This window comes from Ciconia boyciana, chromosome 8 (genome assembly GCF_034638445.1).
Source record: "Ciconia boyciana chromosome 8, ASM3463844v1, whole genome shotgun sequence".
Classification (NCBI taxonomy): Eukaryota; Metazoa; Chordata; class Aves; order Ciconiiformes; family Ciconiidae; genus Ciconia; species Ciconia boyciana.
The window spans coordinates 63,854,383-63,877,851 of NC_132941.1; the positions used below are offsets into that span (position 1 = coordinate 63,854,383).

The window sequence follows — 23,469 nt, forward strand, 5'->3', positions numbered from 1 at the left end:
TGTTACTGGCCCAGACCTTCCTGCATGGCACCAAATGGCTTTCTGTCCCTAATGCTTCGTGCCATCACTGGGATGCAAACCAGCATATGCCCTGGAACAAGGTAACTCTTGGAACAGAGAAAAAACAAGTCTACTGGGGACCTAGATTAAAATAAAAGTTTCTGAAGAGATATCCTTTCATTCAAAAGTCTGTTGAGCAAATAGCAATGGCCAAGACCTCCCTCACACATCAGGTTTTGCACTTTCTAAATACATACCACTTGTTTCATGTCTTGAAACAATAGCCCATACAGTGTTTTTCTTTTCCTAAAGATTTTTTATTTTCAATTATTTTGTATTTACCTATCTTATCTTTTCTTCATCACGGTCTTTGAAAAGAAGCAATTTACAGCCAAAGTAGAAATAAGAGTCGAAGTAGACTTGAATGACCTGCTGCCAGGCTGTGCTTGATGTGCAGCAGGATTTGGAAGATGGGACACAAAGTGACGGTGCTTGATGCTAGAGTTCAAGGGCATTTGAAGGCATGTCCTTGCAGACACAGGCACGGTTCGTCTGCACAAACCCATCCTGCCTTCCTACTATTGTACTTGTTTGCAGGGACAAACTCCAAGCTGGTTTGCATTTTCTGTTTGTAGTTTCAGTGCAATGGGGTAAGTGGGGTCTGCTGAACGGATGTGTACAAGGCCCCCATGATTTATAGCTGTAAAGACAGCTTTCAGCCTATGGTTAAAGCATTGACCCTTCTGGGTCAATATGAGGTGTTTCATCTCACGATACATGGATAGCAAAAGAAATGGGGTGTGCGCAGTAGGGCAGACCTGGAGAAAATCTTTATCATTCCCATAGCCAGGTGCAAATGGGACTGGAGGAGAGACTACAAAGCAGCCCTTTTCCTGTCATCCTTTTTTCTATCAGCATGGTGAAAACCTGCTTCTGTCTACGGAACAGCAAAGAGATGAAACAAAAGGCTCTATCCTAGAAGCCTGCCTGGCATTTCAATTAGCCGTGGCTGGGATGATTCAGCAACAAGAACTGATCCTGGTAAGAGCAACACACTTCTGCGAGATGACAAGGAAAGCAGCTTGCTTTATAGCAAGTCATGGGACTCCGCAAAGGGATGGAGACTACAGTAGGATCAGCATCTGAATGAGCTTGGTAAAATTAGCTGTCCTTAATGGATTCCTGGTCTCATTAACACGTAAACTAGGGCGGGGGGGATGGAAAGGCATCGAGGAGTACTTTCTGTTAGAGGGAAGGAAGAACATGTTTACAGTATGCTCAACTTCCCTGATGACGAGTTAGTTGTGTAAGTCCCCTATATATAAACTAGAAGAGCATGCTATTGGCAAGGACACAGACATGTGGGTGAGGGGAAGTATAAACCCTTGGGTTTACAGGAGGGAAGAAGACTAACTAAAAATGTTTAAGGCTGGCAAGAAATTTCAAGCATGTATTAACTCTTAAGCTTTCAACTCCTTTGGGGGATCTCACCCGCTTTCAACCCCCATGGAGATACCGGTGCTCAATTTTGATGAAGGAGAACATAAAAAATGCATTTCCAAAATTATTACATAAAGAAGCACTGCTAATTGGCATAATATTGCTCCACAGTTTGTGCTAAATTCTGCTTCTAGTTGCAGTGGTATAAATCTAGACTAATGCCTTGGGTTTCACCAGAACTCCTCTGTATTTATCTAGCTGTCAGGAAGAATATTTTCACTCCTAAGAGTGGAAACTTTAGGGAGATACTTGGAAAACAAGTGGAATACTGAAATGGCCTCTCTGAGTCAGCCTAGTCCCTTAGTTTTCAGATACTGTGATCTCAGTAAAAAGATTTGCAAATCTCTTTAAGACTCCTTATATCCTTCTTTTTCACTTGGAACAGTCTATGGTCAAAACAACTAAAGGAACTGAAGGAATATCATTAAAACATATGCATAAAAAAGGGAACAATGTGTTAGTATTAAATATTTCCTTGTTGACACAATTTTTATAGCAAAAAACCCCCCCTTCTACAGTGGATTTATGTCATTTCCATAGGAGATATTTGAATCTCTAAAAGGCCTGGAGTGCCACAGATTTTGGGTTTTATTTGCTTAATTCCATGTTATACAAAATACATTTTGCTAAAGTAGCGGGTCTTTAAGGCATTTGTAGTTCACACACAAGTGGTACACATCTTGCTGGTATCTTTTAGGAGTAAAAGCTATAGGAAGCTCATTAAAGGATAGATCCAACAGAGTTTAAATTCCACACTGATCCCTGGAGATTTTTTCCACCAAGAAGTAATTTCCAAGACCTCTTCAAAGACTGAAACATAAGAACTGAAAGAAGATGGCAATAATTAATGAAATCACTTTTAAGTAAAAAACCTTCAAACATTCCCTTTTGCTGCACAACCACACAAATGACTCCAAAGTTAAGTTTACAGAGGCTTTTCTGTTATAATCCAGATATTTTCTATTCTTTTTAGATATCAGATGAGGACTTCTCAGGGGCTTGTACCTTTTACACTAGCTTCAGCCCAAAGATTTTTTTTTTTCTTGCACTCTTTAAGTCTGCCTTAAACCAACAGAAATTAGAAGAGCACAGAGTGAGTGCCAATGAGTATACTGAGCGAGCAGGCTGTCTCTCTAAATGTATTATTTGGCTTCCCTGGGATACTCTTTGTTTTGCTGTTTTTCCTATTCTAAGGATGTTTTTCAGGTAGGGAATGTTAATTTGGCCTTCCCTTAACAGACACATACTTCCAGAGCCAAAAACTCTTCAATGTTCCTTGAATAAGGGTGCTCCGAGGAATACTACTGTTGGTCAGAGGTTGGGTAAATATTCACAGTGTTAATTTTAAATTGGTAAAATGCAGTTTGGCTTAAGGCGTAAAGTATTCTCCCAGAATACTTATTACAGATTGACAGCACAGTATGAAGGTAAAGCCTAAGGCTATAAACCTGATGTTAAAATTTCCATTTATAAATCAATAATCACTGCAAACAAAACAGCCTGCTCAGTTCTGTGAATGCCACAACTCTTCCTCAGGCACAAGTTGTATATAAAGTTTGGTAAAAATCCGAAGAGAGCGTTACAAAGCTGAAGGGTACCTGATGGCTCCCTCCCCAAACTGTCAACCCTGTGGGGTGCTAGAGTGGGGCACGGCGTTGCTGAAGGAACCGCCGCGTTTAACCTGTAAGGTGCTACAGAAACCCCAACACAAAGTGAGCTGAGCTGCTTGGACTCACATCTGAGGAAGACACGAAGCAGGTACAAGCTTGGTCTGTCCGTGCCCTGAGCCAACCCAGAGCCAAGGGTCTGGACTGGTACATCCAGCGCAGAGGACGGCTTCAGATACACCCAAAGGACCCTGGTGCAGAAGGCAGAACCAGGGAAGAGCTATCTAGTCTCACGTTAGAGATACCTTCACAGGATGAGTTCAGAAAGTGTCTAGAAATTTCTGTCCTGAGAGCATCTCCTGCATTTATTTCCAAAAGTGGAGTAACTGGATGCCCAACCAGTAATTCAGCTGAGATGACGAAAGCTTGCATGCACCTTTCAGAAGCTCAGAGCCCAGAGCTCAGACCTGTCTGCCCACTGCTTAGCACCTATCGCATCACCTCACCTCAGAGCCCTGTTTCCAATTCCAGTTTGTTTTCACAGTGTGCGTACGAGCCCTGACGTGCTGCAGAATGCAGTTCCATATGGATATTTACTACCTATTGTTTTAGAAGAGCCAAGCTATTTTTCTTTTCCAAACTGTAGAAATCACTCTCATTCTCCTCCACGCACACAACTCTCTTTTGTTTGTCTCTTAACTTGCTGTGCTTGGCCTCTGGCCAGAATCCCTTTTTCTGCCTTGAAGGAGGGTGACAGCATGCCTTTGAAGAAACGCCAAGGCTGCTGTTAGGCTGACCAGCAGGGAGCAATCCTGCCCAACACTCCCTGGCCTCTCCCTGATTGCTCTCCTTCTTTCCCAGAAACATGCAGTCTCAGAGAAGGCAGAGGCTGAGCTGATCACAATTCCCAGAAGAGATTTTTAAGCAACAGATGAAGTTTAAGCACACACAGAGAATGCTGGAGCTGGAAGAGACATCAGAAGATCATCTAGACCATCCTCTTGCCCCAAGGCAAATCCAATACCTACAAGACACTGCGGACAGATATTTGTCCGACTGGTTCTTACCAGCTTCCAGTCACAGGCAGTAACATTTCTGCAGGCAATCCACTCCAGCACATCACTTACCATCAGAAAGCTTTGGTAAATCTACTCTCTTACTTCAATTTAATCCTATCAGTTCTTGTCTGAATATGGACATGGAGAACTCATTCATTGTATCGTTTGGTTTCTAACAGGACTTTAAAACTTTAAAATACAGAGGAGCAAGCTGTAACTAGTTACCCTGTTCATGGTGGCTGTACTTTTTCTGTCTGCAAAACCACTATGCTTCTCCGTTGACATAGTGCCTTTATCATCAGCAGAGGAACCGGTCAGCACTGACTCAGAGAGATGACCACGAGTTCACTGGCTTTATTTCCCACAGTGTCTCATATCTTTTCTTGGAAGATCTCCCTCTGGCCACTGAACAGCCCTAACCCCACTGACTTTACAGATTTAATTTTCTCACATGCTAATACTGCTACACACTTATAACAAGGGGTGAAATGCAAAAGTTTGTGCAAAACTAAAAACCTCCTCTGCACAAGACAAAAGTCTTTACAGAGAGTCTAATAATATATTTCCTGCATTACTTTATTTCCTACACATTCATCTTAGTCTTGGCCTTGGGATGCTGCTCATTTCCTATTATGACTGATACTCAGTTGGCAAGATGAGAGAAGGTGAAATTCTGATTCAACACTTGCAATGCAGTTTGTTGTTGCCTTTTTTTTTTTTAAATTAACCAGTTGCTTACGGCATTTTTGTCTCTCACACTGGTAAAAGGGAAATAGAAAGGTACAATGGTACATGTCGTGCTCTGATAACAAGTTTAATTGTTTCAGCTTGAGGTGGATAACTGCAAGAAGATTTGACAGGTGTTGAAAAGATTTTCTTTTTTCCCCTTAAATGTTCCTGAGACACAAAACAAAACTGAAAATTTTCCACTATAACTGTAACTTGCCAGCACTTAGCCTCGCACTTACCCAGTAGAGGGGTTCATGATGCAACCCCCTTTATCGGTAGACGCTTTGCAGTTACAGCCCCTCTCCAATGTATCGTGATTCATTCCAAAATTGTGGCCCAGTTCATGAGCCAGGGTGACTGCTGCACCTAGAGGGTTTTCTGAGTGATCCTTAAAAAAACCAAAAGAACTAGTGAAGTCAACATATAAAAACAATTCAAAATACACACTCCCCCCCTAAGGTCCTATTGCCTGTCCTTTGAAATGTTTTATAAACTTACCAGCTGCAGTTACACTGCTATTATATGGACACAATTTTAAATTCATCCACATATATCAAGTGCAGAGTGGGAATTTCAGGACAGGCTATCTGTCCTGGCCACCCAGTTTCCCCAGCACATTAGACATTTGAGACCATTGGGCAGCAGAGAACATCAGGGCATCTCTTTATTTAGGGCTTAAAATTCCCCTGCTCAGTAAATCCCCCAGACTCCCAAGACATGGCAGTGGCAGAAAACAGTCACCCAGATGTGGAGTGTTGGAAAGGGTAATCATTTATGGGTGAGGATGAGTGTGATGAGGGAAAAGTGAGAAGATCCTTCACGTCAGGAGGTAAATTACAAATGCAGCAAGAGACTTTGCTCCGTCTATTTAATATTCTTCAGACTGTTTCTTTAATATCAGGAAGTCTAAGATTTCACAAGCCTCATAAGAAAAAACAAGTACCTTTGAAAACCTCCTTTTTAAAATGAAAGGACAATGCAAGTGGAAATCTTCGATGGCCTCTTGTTAACACCTATGAATATTCTAAATGTGGCAAGTGTCAAAATTGAAATATTAACATTAATCCTGGTTGAAATGCTGATTTTTGGGACAATTATTTCTGAGAAATTCACTCCATGGTCTGATTACAGGCTGCTGATCAGATCAATGTTTTGGCTTAACCACAAGTAAGAGACCTTTCCACATCGATCACGTTCCTTGAGGGAAAAAAATTCCACTGTACTTATATGAAAGCTTTCCCTAAAGGCATAAACATGTAATATAAATGCATGATCCACTATTTATCAGTCAGTAAATGGAATTACTATGTACAGCTGCCTGCTTTAAAAGCATATATGAATATATTCCGTTTAAATAACTCTTTTACTATCATCTAAGCCAACCTTCTGACTAAAAGGAAGTGAAAGGTAAAACTGTCTAAAACATTAGCTATATATTAATGAATCCCTTAATACATGACTTGGAGTAGATTTAAGAGTTTCTTCTTTCATCTATCTGTGCTAATATTTTTAGTATATCATTTCTCAAACAGAAAACAAAATAAAAAAGAGAATATAGTCATTCTGAAAACAAGAAACTACTCCTTCTGCATTTGGAATAAACTCAAAAGAATTTTATCTTTTAACAAAGGATCTCTTTTTAGTTTTTCCTGAATTTTAAAATTTTAATACAAAAATCGTGTGACTAACATAACAGCCAGTTTGTGTGCAGTTATATTCTAAGATACCTGTTTGCTGAAAGAAGCTGTACAGCCTGTCCTCATAAAAGAAACAACAGAGTAAACCTATGCAGCAAAATAATCTGTAATAATCAAGAAAATGTATACTCCTGCACAATGCCTACATATGGAGATGTCTTATCTAGATACTAGTCACATACAGATTGATTTATCTTTGTAGTCATAGTAATTTATGAAATATTTAGAGAATTCAATGTAATTGAACCTGATGTCATAAAAAGAGCACAACCTCTCGCTCAACTGGAAAACAATCCAGGACTAAAGATTAAGAAAACAATGAAATAATTCCATATAATTTACCAGCAGCACACTGGAGTGATGCCTTGAAATTAGGGCTATGTGGTCAAGACAGAAACTCCTCTAAGCTTTGAGCTACCTGGACAGACTACAAACTGAGCTCAGTTTTTCTTCATTTTGCCAGTCTCTCTTACTGAACAGAGATTATATTTATTTGAACACCTCTAAAGCTGGCAATTAAAAATAAAAGCAAGAATTCACACAGTCCACTCCAAAACTAGAGCAACAAATGATCTGAAATGTCATTTGGGTCTTGAATAGGCAAACAATTATTACAGCCCATGCGGTTCTCATTACTTGCTCAGATTCCACTTGGAATGCAATTTTATCAGTTTCTAGAGAGGGTTTTTAAAACAAGGAATGTGATGTCTCAGCAAAAGAGGTTATTTGAAGACAGCGTAAATGAAGATTATCAAAGCAAACAGTGACATGTCCCATTTGATACTGAGACTGTTTAAGTATCTCAAGGACTAAAGAAATTAACAGCAATGTGACTTCGATTTATTCCATCAGGGTCTTTTAAAGTTAACTTGAGCAGTAAAAGTCATTACCCAAACAGTTTCACAACCACTGAATAAGCAACCATCTACTGTTAAGATATTATAAGCTGTTGCACAAAACATGCAGCTGCTTTCAGCTGAACTCTGCTTCATTCCACTGAGATTCGGATCAAATCGTAATAATAAAATACTGTCCCCTACAGCTAGAACAGGCAAATGCCCCAATCCTGGTACTTTCCATGCAGTTTCACTCAGTTGTAGGAATAAGTTTCCTAAAACACACTTTTATTTCATTTAAGCAATTCACTGAAATTAAGTGCCTCAGTTCCACACTCGTCCTTTAGCCTAACTTCCCACTAAGGTCAACAGAAATTTGACAGGAGAGAGAATACTACATTACATTACAGCAACGCAGCAATGTTTTACTTTTAAATTCATGAATTTAGTGGGCAATCTTCTGATTGAAGAATGAAGACTGAATCATGTGTCAAAGACTTGCTTACCGTCAACTTTCGTTTGGTCTTTCTACAACACACCAGAACCATCACAGTAAAATAAAATTATAATCCTCTTGATACACCAAAAGCTTCTCATATGCAGATGCCTGCTCTTCCCACTTTGAGTTTCTCTTAAAATTAGGGGGAGACAGGGTGCCACCTACCAGTGAGAGAATTCAGCCTATATAAAAGCAGAGAGGGGCAGGCTCTCAGGGAGGCATGACAGAGGAACTTGGATCATATAGTAGAGCTGCGTAATTGCAAAAAACAGTCAGGAAAATCAGATCGCCCAAGGATGACTCCAGTTTTTGTATTCAAATGTTATTTCTCATGCCATCTCTCCGTTGTCCCTTTTTTCAGATCAGTTTTGAGAGTGTGGGAGCTTTTTGGTATTAAGTGTTCGGGGTGGGAGGGGTAAGAGGTTGGCTGAATTATAAAGATGGCTAAATGTTCAGTTGCCCAGCGTTGAGACATTTGAGCACTACAGCCTTCCAGGTTAACAGTTATTCATTCTTTCGTTTGCATATCTTCCAAATGTAGAGCTTTCTTCTGTAAGTACTGGTATATATAAGAACTGGTTTTTTATATGCTTGAATTAGCCTTTGTTAACTGGGGGGGGAGGTTGGACAGCTGCCTGTTTGGGTTTTGGGGGTGAGTGTTTGCTTGTTTTGGATTTGGCTCCTTTTTGAGGATTTGCTTAAAGAATTGCAAAACATTTCTAGTTATGCTGTGCAAGCCTCGAGTTAATTTGCACCTCAAAAGTTTCAATTCACTGAGGTGGGAGTCTCTGGGAAACATCGCGCTCCCCTGCACAAGTGAAGCTGCAGCCTGGCCCACGATTCATACACAGACACTGGGTTTCTCCTGGACATACAAATCAGTCTCTCCTCCGTCAGAGCCCTGAGAGCACTTTAAAGAAACGCTGATTCTTGTTTTCTTGTTACTGGAATGAAATATTTTTTTGTTGTTGCTGTTTAAAATGACAGTTTCCAGAGCGAAGAGGACTGGCTTTGCAGTAAAACACACTGTAGCATATTTTAAAGTTTATGCTAAAAATTAAAAGGACAAAAAAGTCATCATTAAGGGCATCGCTGACTGCAGATAAAGCCAAAGCAGCGACTGCTGGCCTGAGGGTGAAACGGATACAATGGGGCTGTCTGCCTCATAAATGCTTTTGCCAAGATTTGGAAGTGTACTGGGAGACTCCTACAGCTTTTTCTTCCTCTTTTCCTCCTTTTCCTTTTGTACCTATCCCCCAGGTACCCAGTGAAAAGCTGTAACAAACACCAATTAGAGACTCAGCTTCTAAAGCTACCAAGAGACTGAAGCCTTTGTCTTTTCTACAATTTTGAGATGACTTTCTCCAAATTACGTGATCTGATTGTTCTTTCCCACTCTTTCCTACACCTCAGCTTCCCCGCTCACCTCGTAAATCCTCCCAGTCTGAACCATCTATACGTCATCTTCCATGAATGCATGCATCACCCCAGCTTGGCTTCTTGCCTACTTGTCCAAGAGACCACAAAGGAGCCCTGCATGGTGGACCAACCTCAGCTTGCACGCTAGTTAAGAAGGAAGGAAATGCAGGGGCTTCAAGGGGCTGTTTCTCTGGGATTAGCCCCCTACACGGATTGCCTTGAAGCAAAAGTCTTAGTGTCCCAGGCTCCAGGTTAGCCCCATGAAGCTTTGAAGAACTGGGAGCTTTGAGACCATGCAAACTCTGAACGTAGTGCGTCCCTGAGCTCCCACCTCATTTATGTAGGGACCTGAGCTGCAGCTGAGGCGTCCAGCAGAGCTGGAGAGAACCACCACATCACCTAAGGTGCTGGAAGTCTAGACAAAGCTGTAGGAAACACAAAGGTTTTCAGCACATGCAGGCTGAACTCAGAGAATATCTAAGAGGTTTTGAGGGCTCCCTGGCTTTCTGCTCTGAAGTTGAGCTCTGAGGTCACCAGCTGAGCCAGCTAGTGGCCTGTAAGCTCTGGGAGTCCACATCTAATTTTATTTAAAGTACTTCTATTGCAAAGCTTAGTTAACGCACAACTTCTTTCCCCCCCTTTTGCGCAAAACAGTTAAAATTTAAAAAAAAAAATTCTGAAAGAAAATATTCCATAACTACTTCCAGAAATTGGCTAAGATATTTACTCGTACGTTCATCATGTCTAGCACCTAACAACAGCATTACCAGTAATATATCTTTGAGAGACGCTCAGGCAGAATAAATGCTGCCATTGTTTGTTCTTGTTGTCTGGCAATGTAATAAAACCACTGTGCTGCAAAGATGGAAAGTAAGGCCTTACACAGGAAACTCTGTAAATACAGAATAAAATCAATATAATAAAAGATTCAGGATAGACTGTTGTTGTCTGTAATACTAGCATACTCAAGTGCATAACAAATACATCTTCTGGTTCGAATCCTTCACAGCACCTCAGCACCTGATTTAATGATAATTAGGAGTAGAGGATTCTTGCAAGGAGGTCATGCTATATTTTAATGCAATATTTTGGTTTTTTTCACTATGGAAACTATCATTTACAAGCACTGTGCATGCAGATATAGATAATATTGAGACTAAAAATGGGACAAATGGGACTGATATTCCGGTACAGAATAGAGTACTACAATACTTGAGATTGTGTCGCACCAGTTGGGCCAGTTTCAAGTCCTGTGCTTTTACCACTTACCATGACGACCCCTCCAGACTGCTCTGCAGTGCACATGCTCATTATGGGCGCCATGCCAATGGTAGTCCCTTGGAAGTACACCCCACTGCAGGAGGGCGGGAAAGGAGAAGAAGAATCACAGAATCACCATTCAGTGCCAAGATACCGTCCTATTATTTTCAGTCTTGTATTTCTGCCAATCTCAAACAAAGACCCCATTTCAAATGTGTCAGCTCCAGCCATTCGCAGGTTTAAAACAATGAAAAGCACAGATTAGTCATGTTGACTTGCCGAACTGACAATGACAGCATCCCTGCTATGAGAAAGATCCATTTGATCATCGTCCTTTGGGTTTACTGCTGTAACAGGACCCTTCTTTCCTTTCTTTTTTCCCTGACTGAAGTTGGGAATAGAAATACAATCATAAAAATAATGTCTCTAGCTCAAAGAAGGGTTACTTTAATGCAGTGGGAAGTTTATATGCTACTTGTTATAATACACAGCCTAGTATTATCAAGCATTATCTATCAAATATCTCATGAGGGACAGTTTGGAAGGGCTCACTCTATTTTTACACAGATAATGTAAGAATATCTATGTAATGAGTAAAGAGCTCCTTTTAATTACTAAGACGTCAGGTGTGTTTATCTGTATAGTATAAAGAATGGTTCATTGATCAAAATGATACCTGGTTCAAGAAAGAGGTGTTTCTCTTACCCTAGTTTTTTTTAAGAGTGCTTTTACTTTGAGCATGTTTACTCAATTACGTTACTCCAGGAAACAGCAGCAGGGTAAAAGATGTGTATGATTCAATTTTTAAGTCACAAATGCAAACAAATTGTCCATTTTAGACTGCATTTTAAGTTTACTGAGGTCTTTCTACTAACAAACAGTCTTCACATAGTGCCCCCTTAGCTCTACTTTTGGGGTGAGGGCAGGACTGCCTTTTTCAGTAACAATTTAGATTAAGACCAGCTTAAACCACTTGTAAATTCATACCTTAAGTATATACCGGCTTATTACACATCTATACTTCTACATGAGTTGTATTCAGGCAAGGCCTACAAGTAACAGAGCTATTGCAGAGCTGTGGAAGGAAATTAATCTGAAGCATCTGCTGAAGGGCTCCGCAAAACCCTTTTGTGTTTGATGTTTGCAGAGGGGAAAGACAAAGATGTTCCTCCCAACAGCTTAGCAACTGAGGAAGAATTCAGTACAGCTATTCTCAAATCACTGAAATCCCGGCCGATATTAGTGTCAAGTCTACCTTATCAGCTGTGCATTGTCATGGGGTTTACGAGGTAGTAGTTTTAGCTTTCTCCAGTCCAGAAACTCATGGAGGCTGGTGAAAGGGTCTTGAGAAATAGAGCACTTATCCATGTCATTCCATACTTCCACTCCGACCAGGGCTACTCGGATATTTAGTGGCCTATAGAACTAATGAGAAAAGAAAAATAGAAACATGTCTCTCAAACCCATTTTAGACCACATTGGACTAGAATATTTCAACAGAAGCATAATGTGCATATGAACCTTTCTTGCAAAGGCTTAAATGGTCTGTTGTCCAGGGCAAAAGTGAACACCTGACAGGACTGACTCAGACAAAATATTTCCATGACTTACAGAAAAGAGTTCTGACCTGACTAAACACCCATAAGGCATTCAAAGACATCCAGAGACAGGCTACTTCTCTATGTCCTACCCAAGTTTGATAACTTCCTTCAAGATGAAATGCTGCAACTACCTTCATGTGTTCTTCACTTCTGAACAAGCTTGTTGCTACGGCAGATGACTCTCTCCATGGCTGCCCTCCATCACTAGCACCAATGCAAAGCAAGAGGTAGAGGCAGCTGTGTTGTGCTATGGTTGTGGTTCAAAATAGTAGCCAGAGTCATCAAGTCTTGCTCACCGCAGATAAAAACAAGTGATTTTTAGGACTGTGGGCTACATACACTATTATCCCACTGGCAGATGCCACAGTTGCTACAAGAAGGGAGCCTTAGCAGCATTAGCAATGGAGCAGAGATAACAATTCTCATGTGAGACTAATGCGAAGAAGGATTCAAGAATCGATCAAGTCCAGATATGCTGACAGTCTGAGAAAAGTGTATACTAGATCTTTGTCTTGTTTATAGGCGTTAGAGTCATTTGGATAACATTGGCTTTTGCTGAGCATAAATTAAGCATGAAACATAAATGTATGATAACATGCAAAATTAATTTTCAGCAGGTAACATATAAACACCTGTCCTCCAGTAATAAGTCAGCAAGACAATTACGGAAGAGGTGGAGGTGTCTTCAGCAGCTTGTTTTTAATCAAGAATGCTTCTCCTTGAGTTATTGCCCTTGAAGTATCACTTGATAAGTTCTCAGCTAAATTAAGACTCCCTCAGTTATAATTTCACTACTGGACTCCTAATTTTTTCTAGCCATACAGCACAACAAAAATAAACTTTAATTTGTTCAAAAAACACTGTAGAGGACTCTTAGCGTTTATTGTTTATTGTCAGGGAATTACTTCAAATAGAAAAAAATCCAGTGTGTGTCTCTTTCTTATTGCTCTCACTCAGCCATCAACTTCTGCTTCCTTAAGCACTGCATATTTTTAATTCTGCCATCTTCCTTGGGCTATGTATCTTGTTGACCATGTCTTCACAGGCCCTTTGTTGGTCTTACAATTGGACCATCCCTTGCTGCTGCAAAGGACTTTGTTCTCCAAATGTCTCCTCATAATAATCCTTTTTCTATGGGCTGTTCCATATGTGATTATCCCCACCCTCTTCCCAGCTTAATAGAATCCTAGGGCTAAATTGTACATCTCCTTAGGAATAGTGCTTCCACAGATATACACATCCCATATATAGCAGAGCAGAGCTCACAGCTTAGTATGTTGAAGGGCATACAAAATGTTTAAGTTTACTTTTTTGGTTTTAGTGGTTGGAGAGAATCATTGCTCTGAAATACTGGAGTATCAGGAAAGCAGCAGGGTTAGCTCCTTGGAAAGGAGAGGGAACAAAGGTTGTGAAAGCTGCTGATCTGAGCATGGCGGTTTTCTTAATTTACTAGCAGAAGAAACATAGATTTCACAGCAACATCCTTCAGAAAGTGTAGTAAGTTTGGAAAAAGTGAAATAATGCTCATGTTCTTACCTTATCAACATAGTTTGCAATTTCTATTAGCCTCTGCTTAATTTTTTCCACATCCTTGCCTTGTCTCTGAAACTTGGAATGTAAAGGATCAATATACTAGCAGCACAAATATCATAGAGTTTCCCCCCAACAGCCACCTTACTCTGCCAGCATTGTCAGTGATATTTGGGAATTACACAGTGCAACCACAGGCTGTCGGCAGACTCCTGTTGGCTTCACGGGACCACGGTCTGCCTCAGAATAAGCCCAGGCTATGGGATAGGATCTGGTTCTCATGAAAAGATTTTAAAATCCCTAAGTCTTACATAGGGATCTTTCAAGGCCTGATGTTTTGTGAAAAAGAAAAGGCTCTTCGGTTAGTTGTTTCGGCTCTTGCAGCAGAGTGATTGTAATTCCCTAACTAGCAGTGTTCAAGAAGACAAAAAAAAAAGGAAATAGCAAAATAATTCAAACCAAGATTTAGATCTTTGGCTGCCATTCAACTCACTGGAACATTTCTACAGCCAGTCCTGGTAACTCGCTTTGAAGCTCTCTTTGCAAACCGTCAGGAAGGCAAGTCGTGCTTCATGCAATGTGATGGTAAAGTACCGCTTCAAATGCAAGTGCAGGATCCTACTGCGTCTTCCAAACAGTGACGGTCCCGCTGAGGGCAGAGTCAATGGCAATGAAGATTTAACTAGCTCAAGGAGATCCTGGGCAGTGAATTCGTATTTGCCTCTTCTTCAATTACTGCCAGATATCCCAGTTATTTGAGTCCAATTCCTTATGAAGTATTGCAAGAAATTTTACAATTGACTATCAGTGTTGTCCTATCTTAACAGTGCCTTCCATTGCTTAGCCCTAATTAGGGAAGAAACTTTACTTTTGAAAACCATCATATTACTGTCTGGAGCACATTACTTGCAGTACCATGGTTGCTGAACTGACCTATCCGTTTCCTACCCATGCTTCCCATAACTTTTTAGTTTTAAGTTTCTTACCTCACGATTATCTGCCACAATAACAAGCTCCACATACTTCGTTGTCTTCAGAGTCTCCCTCTTGTACTGCCAAAAAAGATGAAAATAGTATTCTGTTTTTGCAATAAGTGGCCCTTGGAATCAGCTCTGCCTCAGTCCAACAAAGTGCTTGCAAGAGGAGATACACAACAGCTCAGACTTCCAAAGATTTCACTACATGCAAATTTTTATTGTATTCCTTCTCCTCGTGGAAGTTTTCGTTTTATCTACTACAACACAAATAGTCTACATGGTACTTGCAAAAAAACCCCCAGGATTTGATCACAGCAAGCAGGAAAGGGGTGCAAAGTCTCTCTCAACCTTTCAGCTTTCTGCAGTTGAAATGTTTGAGTTACCTTTCCTCGCAGGAGAGTATCATCTCTAGCAGAAACACCTTTGCTATTTCCAAGGCACGTTTAAAGAAATGATGAGATGACTTTTAGCAAACATTTCACACAATAGACAAACTGGCTACTAAGAAAAACGAGAGATAAAGGGATATTGAGTGAAGCAGAGAAGAGATCAAGGGGTCAAGTGATAAATTATGTAGGAAGAAAAACCCAAGAACAAAAACTGCAGAAAAAAATGGAAGGAACTGTCAGTGTCTGGGGAAGCAAATTAATACTCTGAAAACAGAAGGCATACATTTAATTTTGTATCTGTATATTCATATAAAACAGCTGGACATGCTACTTGCCGTTCTAAATGCAGGTCTAAAAGAACCATAATGTTTAGCTGCAAAAAGATCACCAAAGAAAAGGAAATTATTTTGTAATAGTACTAATCATAGCACAGCTCCTCTGCTACCCTAAATTTAAGTGACCTATTAATGCCTGTAAAAGTCCTGTGATTTACAGCAGCTGAGCATCTATTCTATCATTCCTCCCTTGTTTCTGGAATAATACAGTTAGGGAAAAGAGGTCTCAGCAGTATATCTGATCTTTGTGCCAGAACTTAAGGAGCTTAAGCAGATGTATGACCTACTAATGACCATGATGTCTTGAACTAAACCAATGCTCTACAACCTAAAACATGACTAAAGCTTTCCAAAGCAAACTGTTCCAAGGCAAACTGTGTGTTCCCCTCCGCTAAGTCAGTGCTGGACATCACCTTCCAGCCAAATTTCACAAAGTTTTCTTCACGTTACCAAAGTGTTCCTCTCTGTTATCTGCAGACCAATGATTTTGAATGTTCTGCAAGAAGCATTGTGTTTAGAGGAAAGTGACAGATGTAACTCTTAGTAACTCTGACTTTCAAACTCATATTTAATAGTGTTACACAGCCTTCAAACTACAATAACTGGAAAATAATTAAGTTCCATTTGGACAGTATTTATGAACTGAGAAAGCAGTAAAAGCTATCATTAATGAACTAAACATCTATGATACAAACACTTCACAGGACTACACTTATTAGGGGGTCTGGCAAATGAGCTCAGGTAGATATTCTTACAACTTCTCCTGGTATTGGGGTTCTCCGTCACCTTCTTGTGCTCTACTGGAGGCAACTGTCACCACCATGGGGTCATGGTGTGTGCACAGACTTGGTGCACATGGCCATGCCTCGTCTGCCACACAGGTAATCAGCACTGCCTGGTGATACGCTGGCTGGGAACCAGGTCACCAAGGAGTCAGCATGTCCCCTCCTGCTGCTCCTGGAACAGCAGCAGATGCAATACGAAGGGCCTGCCATGTCTCAGTAGGCTTCAGCGGAGCCTACAGTGCTCCGGCAGAGCTCGATTTACCTCCCTGCAAAATATATCAGACATGAGTGAGATGCCACATAAGGCAAATGACCATGTGGGTGTTGTTTGTGATGGAACTGATCTCTCAGACACTAGAAGTCTAACATAAACCTGAAATTTATTATGTGGTCCTGATCAGAGATGTACCCCCAAGGTGCCTCTAGTTTTCTTCCAAATGAAGAGTAAAAGATGAGACATTCCAGGTACAAAGATATAAGAAGAGCTCTGTTACATCAGCCAGTTTAAATCATTTACTTTTTACCAAGAGTAAAACTGTTTGGACTGGAGAGAGTTAGCCTGAGAGAAATTGGCTAGCAGGGTATAATCATGTAAGCCTCTGGTGACTGACTTGCATAACGAATCCATTCCTGTGATTTGCCCAAAGGCTACGTGCGTTCCTTGGATACAATATTTATTTATAAAATAGACCTAATTGTGACTTCTTTCAGCTTGCTTTCTGCAGCCCACTGCATCAATGCACAATCCATTGCCTGAGTTAATTCTTCAGAATTAAAATGAAGAGTCAATAATGCAGCCATGATAGATATGCACAATGCTTTGTTCCACTGACCATTGTCTTTCTCTCCTGCTTCTACCACACCTGATCCTATCACAAAACTGCTGTCCCATGCCGCTGTAGGCCTTCCTCATGCTCCCTTGCCTGGGAATTGGCATGCCTTGAATTCACACTGCAATGTTGCAGCCTCTCTATTTCTCCGTGATCCACTTGCCCCAAACAGCTCACCTGCCTGATCTGTGGTCCACCAGCACCACCAAAATGGCTTTTTTTGTGTGGCCACAGAGAAAAAGCCATCCTGTAGGGGCTGTCTTACACAACAGGCTTGCTTTCTGTAGGATCCTATCTCAATGGAGCTCAACTGGAAAACAAACTCCCTGCTGCAATTTGAGGGTCCACTGAGTTATGAAATGACCCAGTACTTATAGAGACCCAGCTCCAACGGGGCAAAACGTGTCTGCACACATCTGCTACCTTACCTGACTTGCTCCATTAAATCTCAGTAGACTTCATCTGGGAAGCTGAGTCTACTGTTTGTCCCATCATTTATCTGTATTTAAATCTAACCCAAAGGCTAGTCTGACTTTGTGATATATTGATCTCACATTTCAGCCCTGCTCAATAAGAATTTAGTATAGGTAGTTGAGTTAAAGGGTCAGGGAAAAAAAAACAAACAAAAAGCTCCCCCTAAACCTGTCAAGACACCAAAAATTTTCATCATGCCCTGAACCTGAGACTAGATTTCTGCTTACTTCTGTCACCCAGTGTAATTTGGAGCAGCCTTATGTCTCCATGCTTTGCAGGTCATCTTTATTCAGTATGTCCTGACAGTCTACTTAGCTGATGACAACATTGAAATGTGAAAACTCACTCCACACATTACATTTGACAACTTTCAAAATTCATACATTAGAAGCGTATCCAACATATTCATTATATATATTGTACCTATCCATATGATGTGACTGTTGACAGGTTTTATAATTATGTCCACTGAACCACAGCAAAAATATTTTTCAGATATTTAAGGTGAATTCTGGCACATAGGTGAAGCCATCAACAAAATGTGAGAACCATGAGGGTAATAGTAAAATTGCTTTCATTCTATCAGCTAGTTGTATGCACACATTTTATTTCAGTTTCCTAATGTTACATTGATTACTTCAGTGAAATTCAGTCAAAAGTCAAAAGATTTTGGGGAAACCTTAATAAAGTTGTGAAAAGTACTTTTCCAATGCTTTCAATCTACATACATTTTTAGAAATATGCTTAGTCCATAAAATGGTATATGCAAAGGCTAATGCATTAGATGTAATATTTACTATTCCTAAAATGTAAAATAACGTAATTCCACTACATAAATAATATCTAGGGATGCCATTTAGGTTGCTTTCCTTAACTTGATTGTAACCAATTAACCTGATGTAAAGGCTTAGTAGTACATGCAAATATAAATCCCAGTATGTGACATTTAATAAATGCTGAGGACAGATTTGTATCATTGTATAATATCTGAACACCTAAACCAGTCTTTTCTACAATCCCATCCAATACACAGATGAACTTGTTAGAGTATTTCCTCTTCCTGATTTTTAGCTCATTTAATTTTCTACAGTTTCCATTAGCTAGATGCATTTCACATTAAGTGCATTTCTTCCTACATAAGAACAACTACAATAATACATTTGTAAAATGATATGGTGAGAATTTGTTTTGTCTGCATAAGATACTTTCCTACTAGAATGTAAGGGTTCAAAACCTAATATTAGCAAAGCATCACAGCTATCATGTTCTCTTCCGTCTTGGGTGGGCAAGAACTTTTCCAGACATTGCTCAGCGTTCTTATGGGGTCTTAAATTCTGGCTATAATCATACATGAACCAAACTGTATTACCGTAATATGAAACCATAAACTTTTCTGTGCCATCTCATTGCCAAAAAGAAAGTTATGCATGCAGGATCAAGAAAAAGTAATAAAGCTTTAGTAAATCATGTAAGTATATGCTTAATTTTAAGCGTGCAGTTAAGCACATGACGTCAACAGAAGCTGACTATATGGTTTCATGTTTTGCTCAGTGGGGACTCTTTGTAACAAAGAGTTATGGTAGGCAGTAATATGGAAATGCTACCAGAGATGTACTCAGCAAACCCGAAATATAAACGTGCATCATCCACCTACCCTGCCAGCTTGAGAATGGTGTGATGTGTCATTGTCATCGGCTCTCATGGCAGAGATGTCCAGCTGGTGGCCACAAGATCCTGGGGCTATTTTCAAATTCTCTGCTCGGTAGATCTTGTGTTCACTTGTAGCACCTTCTAATGGCTCCAGAATGTAGCTTTTGTTTTCAAATACAATAATTCCCCTGTTAGAGAAGAGAACAGAGTAAGATGCATGGTTTTCAAGAGCTAAGGTATGTTTGTCTACAACGAAGTTACAACAGGTTTTAAGAATGACGGAGTATGAAAAAACAAAACACTGATTTACAATGTCATGGTCGAGTGGAGCAGGAAACATCAACGCTGTATATTTGTCATTGCAGCACACTATACTTTAAAAGAAGCAATGGCTCAAAGAAAATTTTCCTCTTCTGAAGTGCTGTGCTGTAGAGCAAAATTATATTTGTGTTTTATGTGTTTTCCATTCTCCCAGTGATGCATTGCCATTGCTGAGTGGAGTCATGATGTGTGTGCTTCTGAGGACCCATGGCAAACAGTAATGAACAAAAGCATGGTGAAATGCTCTTGTAAGAAAAGGTACAGAGTGAAAGTATTCATTACGATCTGCAGTGTGCATTATACCTTTTAAACTAAATGCTGATGCAAGCATCAATTCTGCCAGATGAAAGAGGCATTGCAGTATCAAAATGGATTATTAAATATTGCACAGCGGGGCAGAGGAATGAAGCTCAGATATATTAACCAGTGGACACCTGTTTAACTCATTTTACTAACCGAAATAATAATTTTCACAGCAATACTACCTGCTCTCTGAGGATCTCAAAGATTTTCCATCAATGAAAGCACTCATTGCACTACTTTAAGCTACAGTATGCAAAGAGGAAAGAAGGGTTTAGGAAGTGATAAAACACCTTGCTCCAAGAAACATGTGGAAGAACCTAGGACACGTAGCCAATTCTGGGCTTCATGTGCTGCTTCCTAACCAAAAACCGCTCTCCCTGTATACTCCAGACAACTCACCAAATAAAAGCCATGCTTGGGTTCTTGTGTGCTGGGTCCTGCCCAATTATTCTGAGCTGCTACAGTAAAACAAAGTTGACAAAAGGTTGAACATCTTTCCAATTCCTCCTGCTGAGGAAGCTGCTGGCATAAGGCTGCTCTTTCAGCTCAGCACAGGAAATCTAGGCAGTGTGGTACGGGTGTCCATGGTCTGCGCATGCTGGAACAGGATTTCTGGTACAATATGGCATAAAGTAGGAATATCTCCAACAATACCGCTGGAATTAGTAATTATAACTGCAACTGTAGGACCACAGAGTAAGAAGACTGCTCTACTGTACATCAGGACTGGCACAGCGTAAGAAGGCATGGTAGGTTTACAGACAGGGCTCAGGTAGAAATTACTGTAAGAGAAAGGAATTTAATATTCTGTGCTTAACTTGCAAGTGTCTAACTTGCACCCTGAGCACATACTGCGAACCACACAGGAGGGTCCTAGACAATTCCTACATAAAGCTGGACATCAGGTTTTGTTGAGTAACTGTGTGACCAGAGAAAGGCACCCTTTAAAACCCATTTCTCTTTTCTAAACTAGGGATAGGCATTTACTTATGGGGTGTTGTAAAGTATTCATCAATTAGACACTACACTGAATAGTGCACTGCATTACTAATTTCTTCCCTGTCTTTAAATTATGAAGGGATTAATCGCTAAGTGCTGGCAAAGGTTCAGCAGCAATAATTACAATCTACCTACCTAGAATTCCATGAAAATTTTAATTGGCCAAGGCATTCTTCCTCAATTCCTCCTCTAAACTGTTCTGTTCTGTCTATATATGCTATTAAACAGCAATCATTTTCAGCCCAAAGCTGGCTGTATTTTATTAGTGTGCCTTTTTGGTGTATAGGAAGTGTCTGCTCTTTTTATTTCTGTCTGTACTGCAGGAAAGGTAAGATACTACAACCATTGGGAGACCGACACGTGTGTCTATACAATTCCTCTGCAGAAAGTTAAAAAAGAAAAAAAGGAAAAAGATGAAGGACCCAGAAGCTGGTTAATGACACCATAAAGACTGATTTTAAAATAAAAAGTAAAATTATTAGGAAAAAGCTGCCCTAGCTATTCTATTCTTAGCAAGATATGATGAAGAAACTGAAAGTCATTGGCCTCCTAACCAGTTAACTGAAATTTTCATTCCAAGCTGGCTGCACAGTTTTGCTACAAAACATCACTAACATCAGTTCAGCCAAGCCAACAGATGACCATTTTACTGTTAACTAGAACAGCCAGAAGTCCAAGAGAAAAAAAAAGACTGGAAACCCATGATATTAAAAAGGCTGTGCGACAGCATTTGCCGGAGCCTGCTTTACTGATCTGAACCAAGAATCAGGGTCTGATAATTCATTTCTTGCTTCCTTAGTACCCTTGGCGAATCAGGTAAGATATATTAGTTACCCATCGCACAGGCATGCTATGTGTGATGGATCACAGTTGGAAAAGCAGGACTGATTTATCACAGCAACCCTTGTAGCTACAGCTAGGATACACTATAGTGTGCATGACATATGAGAGACCTCCGAGCAGGTCACCCCATGATTTGAGTAACCTTACAACCTACAGTTCTAAATTATTTTCAGATCTACCTTGTTCCTTGAAGAATTTAGGAAACTAGGACAACATATTCCCTTTACTCCAACAATCAGCAACTCTGTAATCAGCACAATCAAATAAGGATTGTTGTCTTTCCCTTGTGCAATTAATCATTTAATTTTGGAGGCAGCTGGAACCAGCAATGGAGGCAGAAGTCCATTAGTCACTGTTTGAAATGGGCCAGCCTGACCATCTCCCTTTACTGACAACTCAAAACCAACATAAAACCATGAAGGGTTTTATTTTTACTGGTAAACTTTATCCTGCTTAGAACATTAACTTAAAAAATATAGACTTAAATAATTTTCTTTAATTATTTACACTAGAAAGGGAGAGACTTAGTAGTATCCTTTAACTGGGTAAAGCTCGCTTTCTTTTTTTTTTTTTTTTTTTTTAAGCCAGCATCTTGTTGTGAAGTGTTCATAGCCAAAACATGCCACATCAATGCCAGGTTTCCAATGTACCCCTTGTATACCCAGCTACTGTCTAAAATAACTAAATAACCATTTCTTTACCCTTCATTTTCTTTAGCTGCAGAGGATATGGACAAATGATCAGATACCAGAGTGATGAATTTTGTTTTCTACTGAGCACGCCAGAGCCAGGGCAGCCTGTTCAACTTGCCACTGAGACTGCCATCCCAAGTGACAGCATGAGCCTTTAAGAACAGTTCCACCTTTGCATATGAAGCAATCCCATGGTAAAAAAACCCTGCAGATTTGGCATAAAGGAAAATATATTTTTCATTTAATGCACACTTATCCTTTGAGTGCTGCCTACAGGATATCAACACTTGGCTTGTGACCATCTGTAATAAGATAATGAATATAAAATATGAATTTTCTTGGCCAGCTCTCTGATTTTGACTAATTTTCTTTTCCTACAATTGCATTTTTCCCCCATCGATCAGTGCCAAGCACAGGACTTTAAAAATGTAACTAGTCAAAAGCTATAGTTTCTTTCTTTTTTTGGTGTAGCAGGATTAGATGAACAATACCTACCAGTCATTCAGTACTAAGAATTTGATGCAAATAAAATAAATCCATAACTACTTTTTCCTTCCACTTTTGTCAGGTGTTTCAAAAAAGCCTCTGTTACTCCTACACCATTGCTGTGTCTTCCTCTTGAACATGGTTCTCCCACACTCCTGAGTCAGCCTTTGTTCCCTGAAGAACAATATGGTGCAACTTTTCCATTTTTCAGGAGGCATTAATGTTAAATAATATAATGTTTTCCAATGTGGCAAATAGCCAGTATATTAAACTACAGATCCCCAACCAAAAATTATACAAGGAACCCCAAAGGGATTTCAGCAACTCTGCGAGTACTTGAGAAGTGTCTATTCTTTAAGACCAACTTCTACTGAAATCTGTGGGATTTCTACCATTAACTCTACCAGGCAAAAGACTACCAGAATTCCCAAGCTTATAAATATTTGGGAAAAATGCAATATAAAGTATATATTTTTTGGTCCCCAGGTATCTAATTCATGGCATCTGTGTTTTCCCCAGCCCCAAACCGTACCAATGCTGGGAAGTCAGAAAGATCTTGCAAATGAGCCCGGCAGGAAAGACAAGAGACTATTCAACCCCTATCTAAAACTGTCGGGCTGTCCTTTTCATCACTGGTAGCAGACAGGGA

At 40.0% G+C, this 23,469-nt stretch overlaps 1 protein-coding gene across 3 annotated transcripts in view; it reads right to left on the reverse strand.

Moving 5' to 3' along the window:
• Window positions 1-23,469, reverse strand: part of ADAM12 (ADAM metallopeptidase domain 12) — a 189,187-nt gene that overhangs the window by 46,968 nt on the left and 118,750 nt on the right. For 2 of the 3 annotated variants that reach the window (XM_072870990.1, XM_072870991.1), the window contains exons 6-11: window positions 19,181-19,364; window positions 14,723-14,788; window positions 13,743-13,814; window positions 11,861-12,030; window positions 10,615-10,699; window positions 5,134-5,282 (exon numbers count right to left, since the gene is read on the reverse strand). In XM_072870990.1, the coding sequence (XP_072727091.1) occupies window positions 5,134-5,282; window positions 10,615-10,699; window positions 11,861-12,030; window positions 13,743-13,814; window positions 14,723-14,788; window positions 19,181-19,364 (726 nt within the window). The remainder of the gene's footprint in view (window positions 1-5,133; window positions 5,283-10,614; window positions 10,700-11,860; window positions 12,031-13,742; window positions 13,815-14,722; window positions 14,789-19,180; window positions 19,365-23,469) is intronic. The other variant, XM_072870992.1, reaches the window with a different exon arrangement.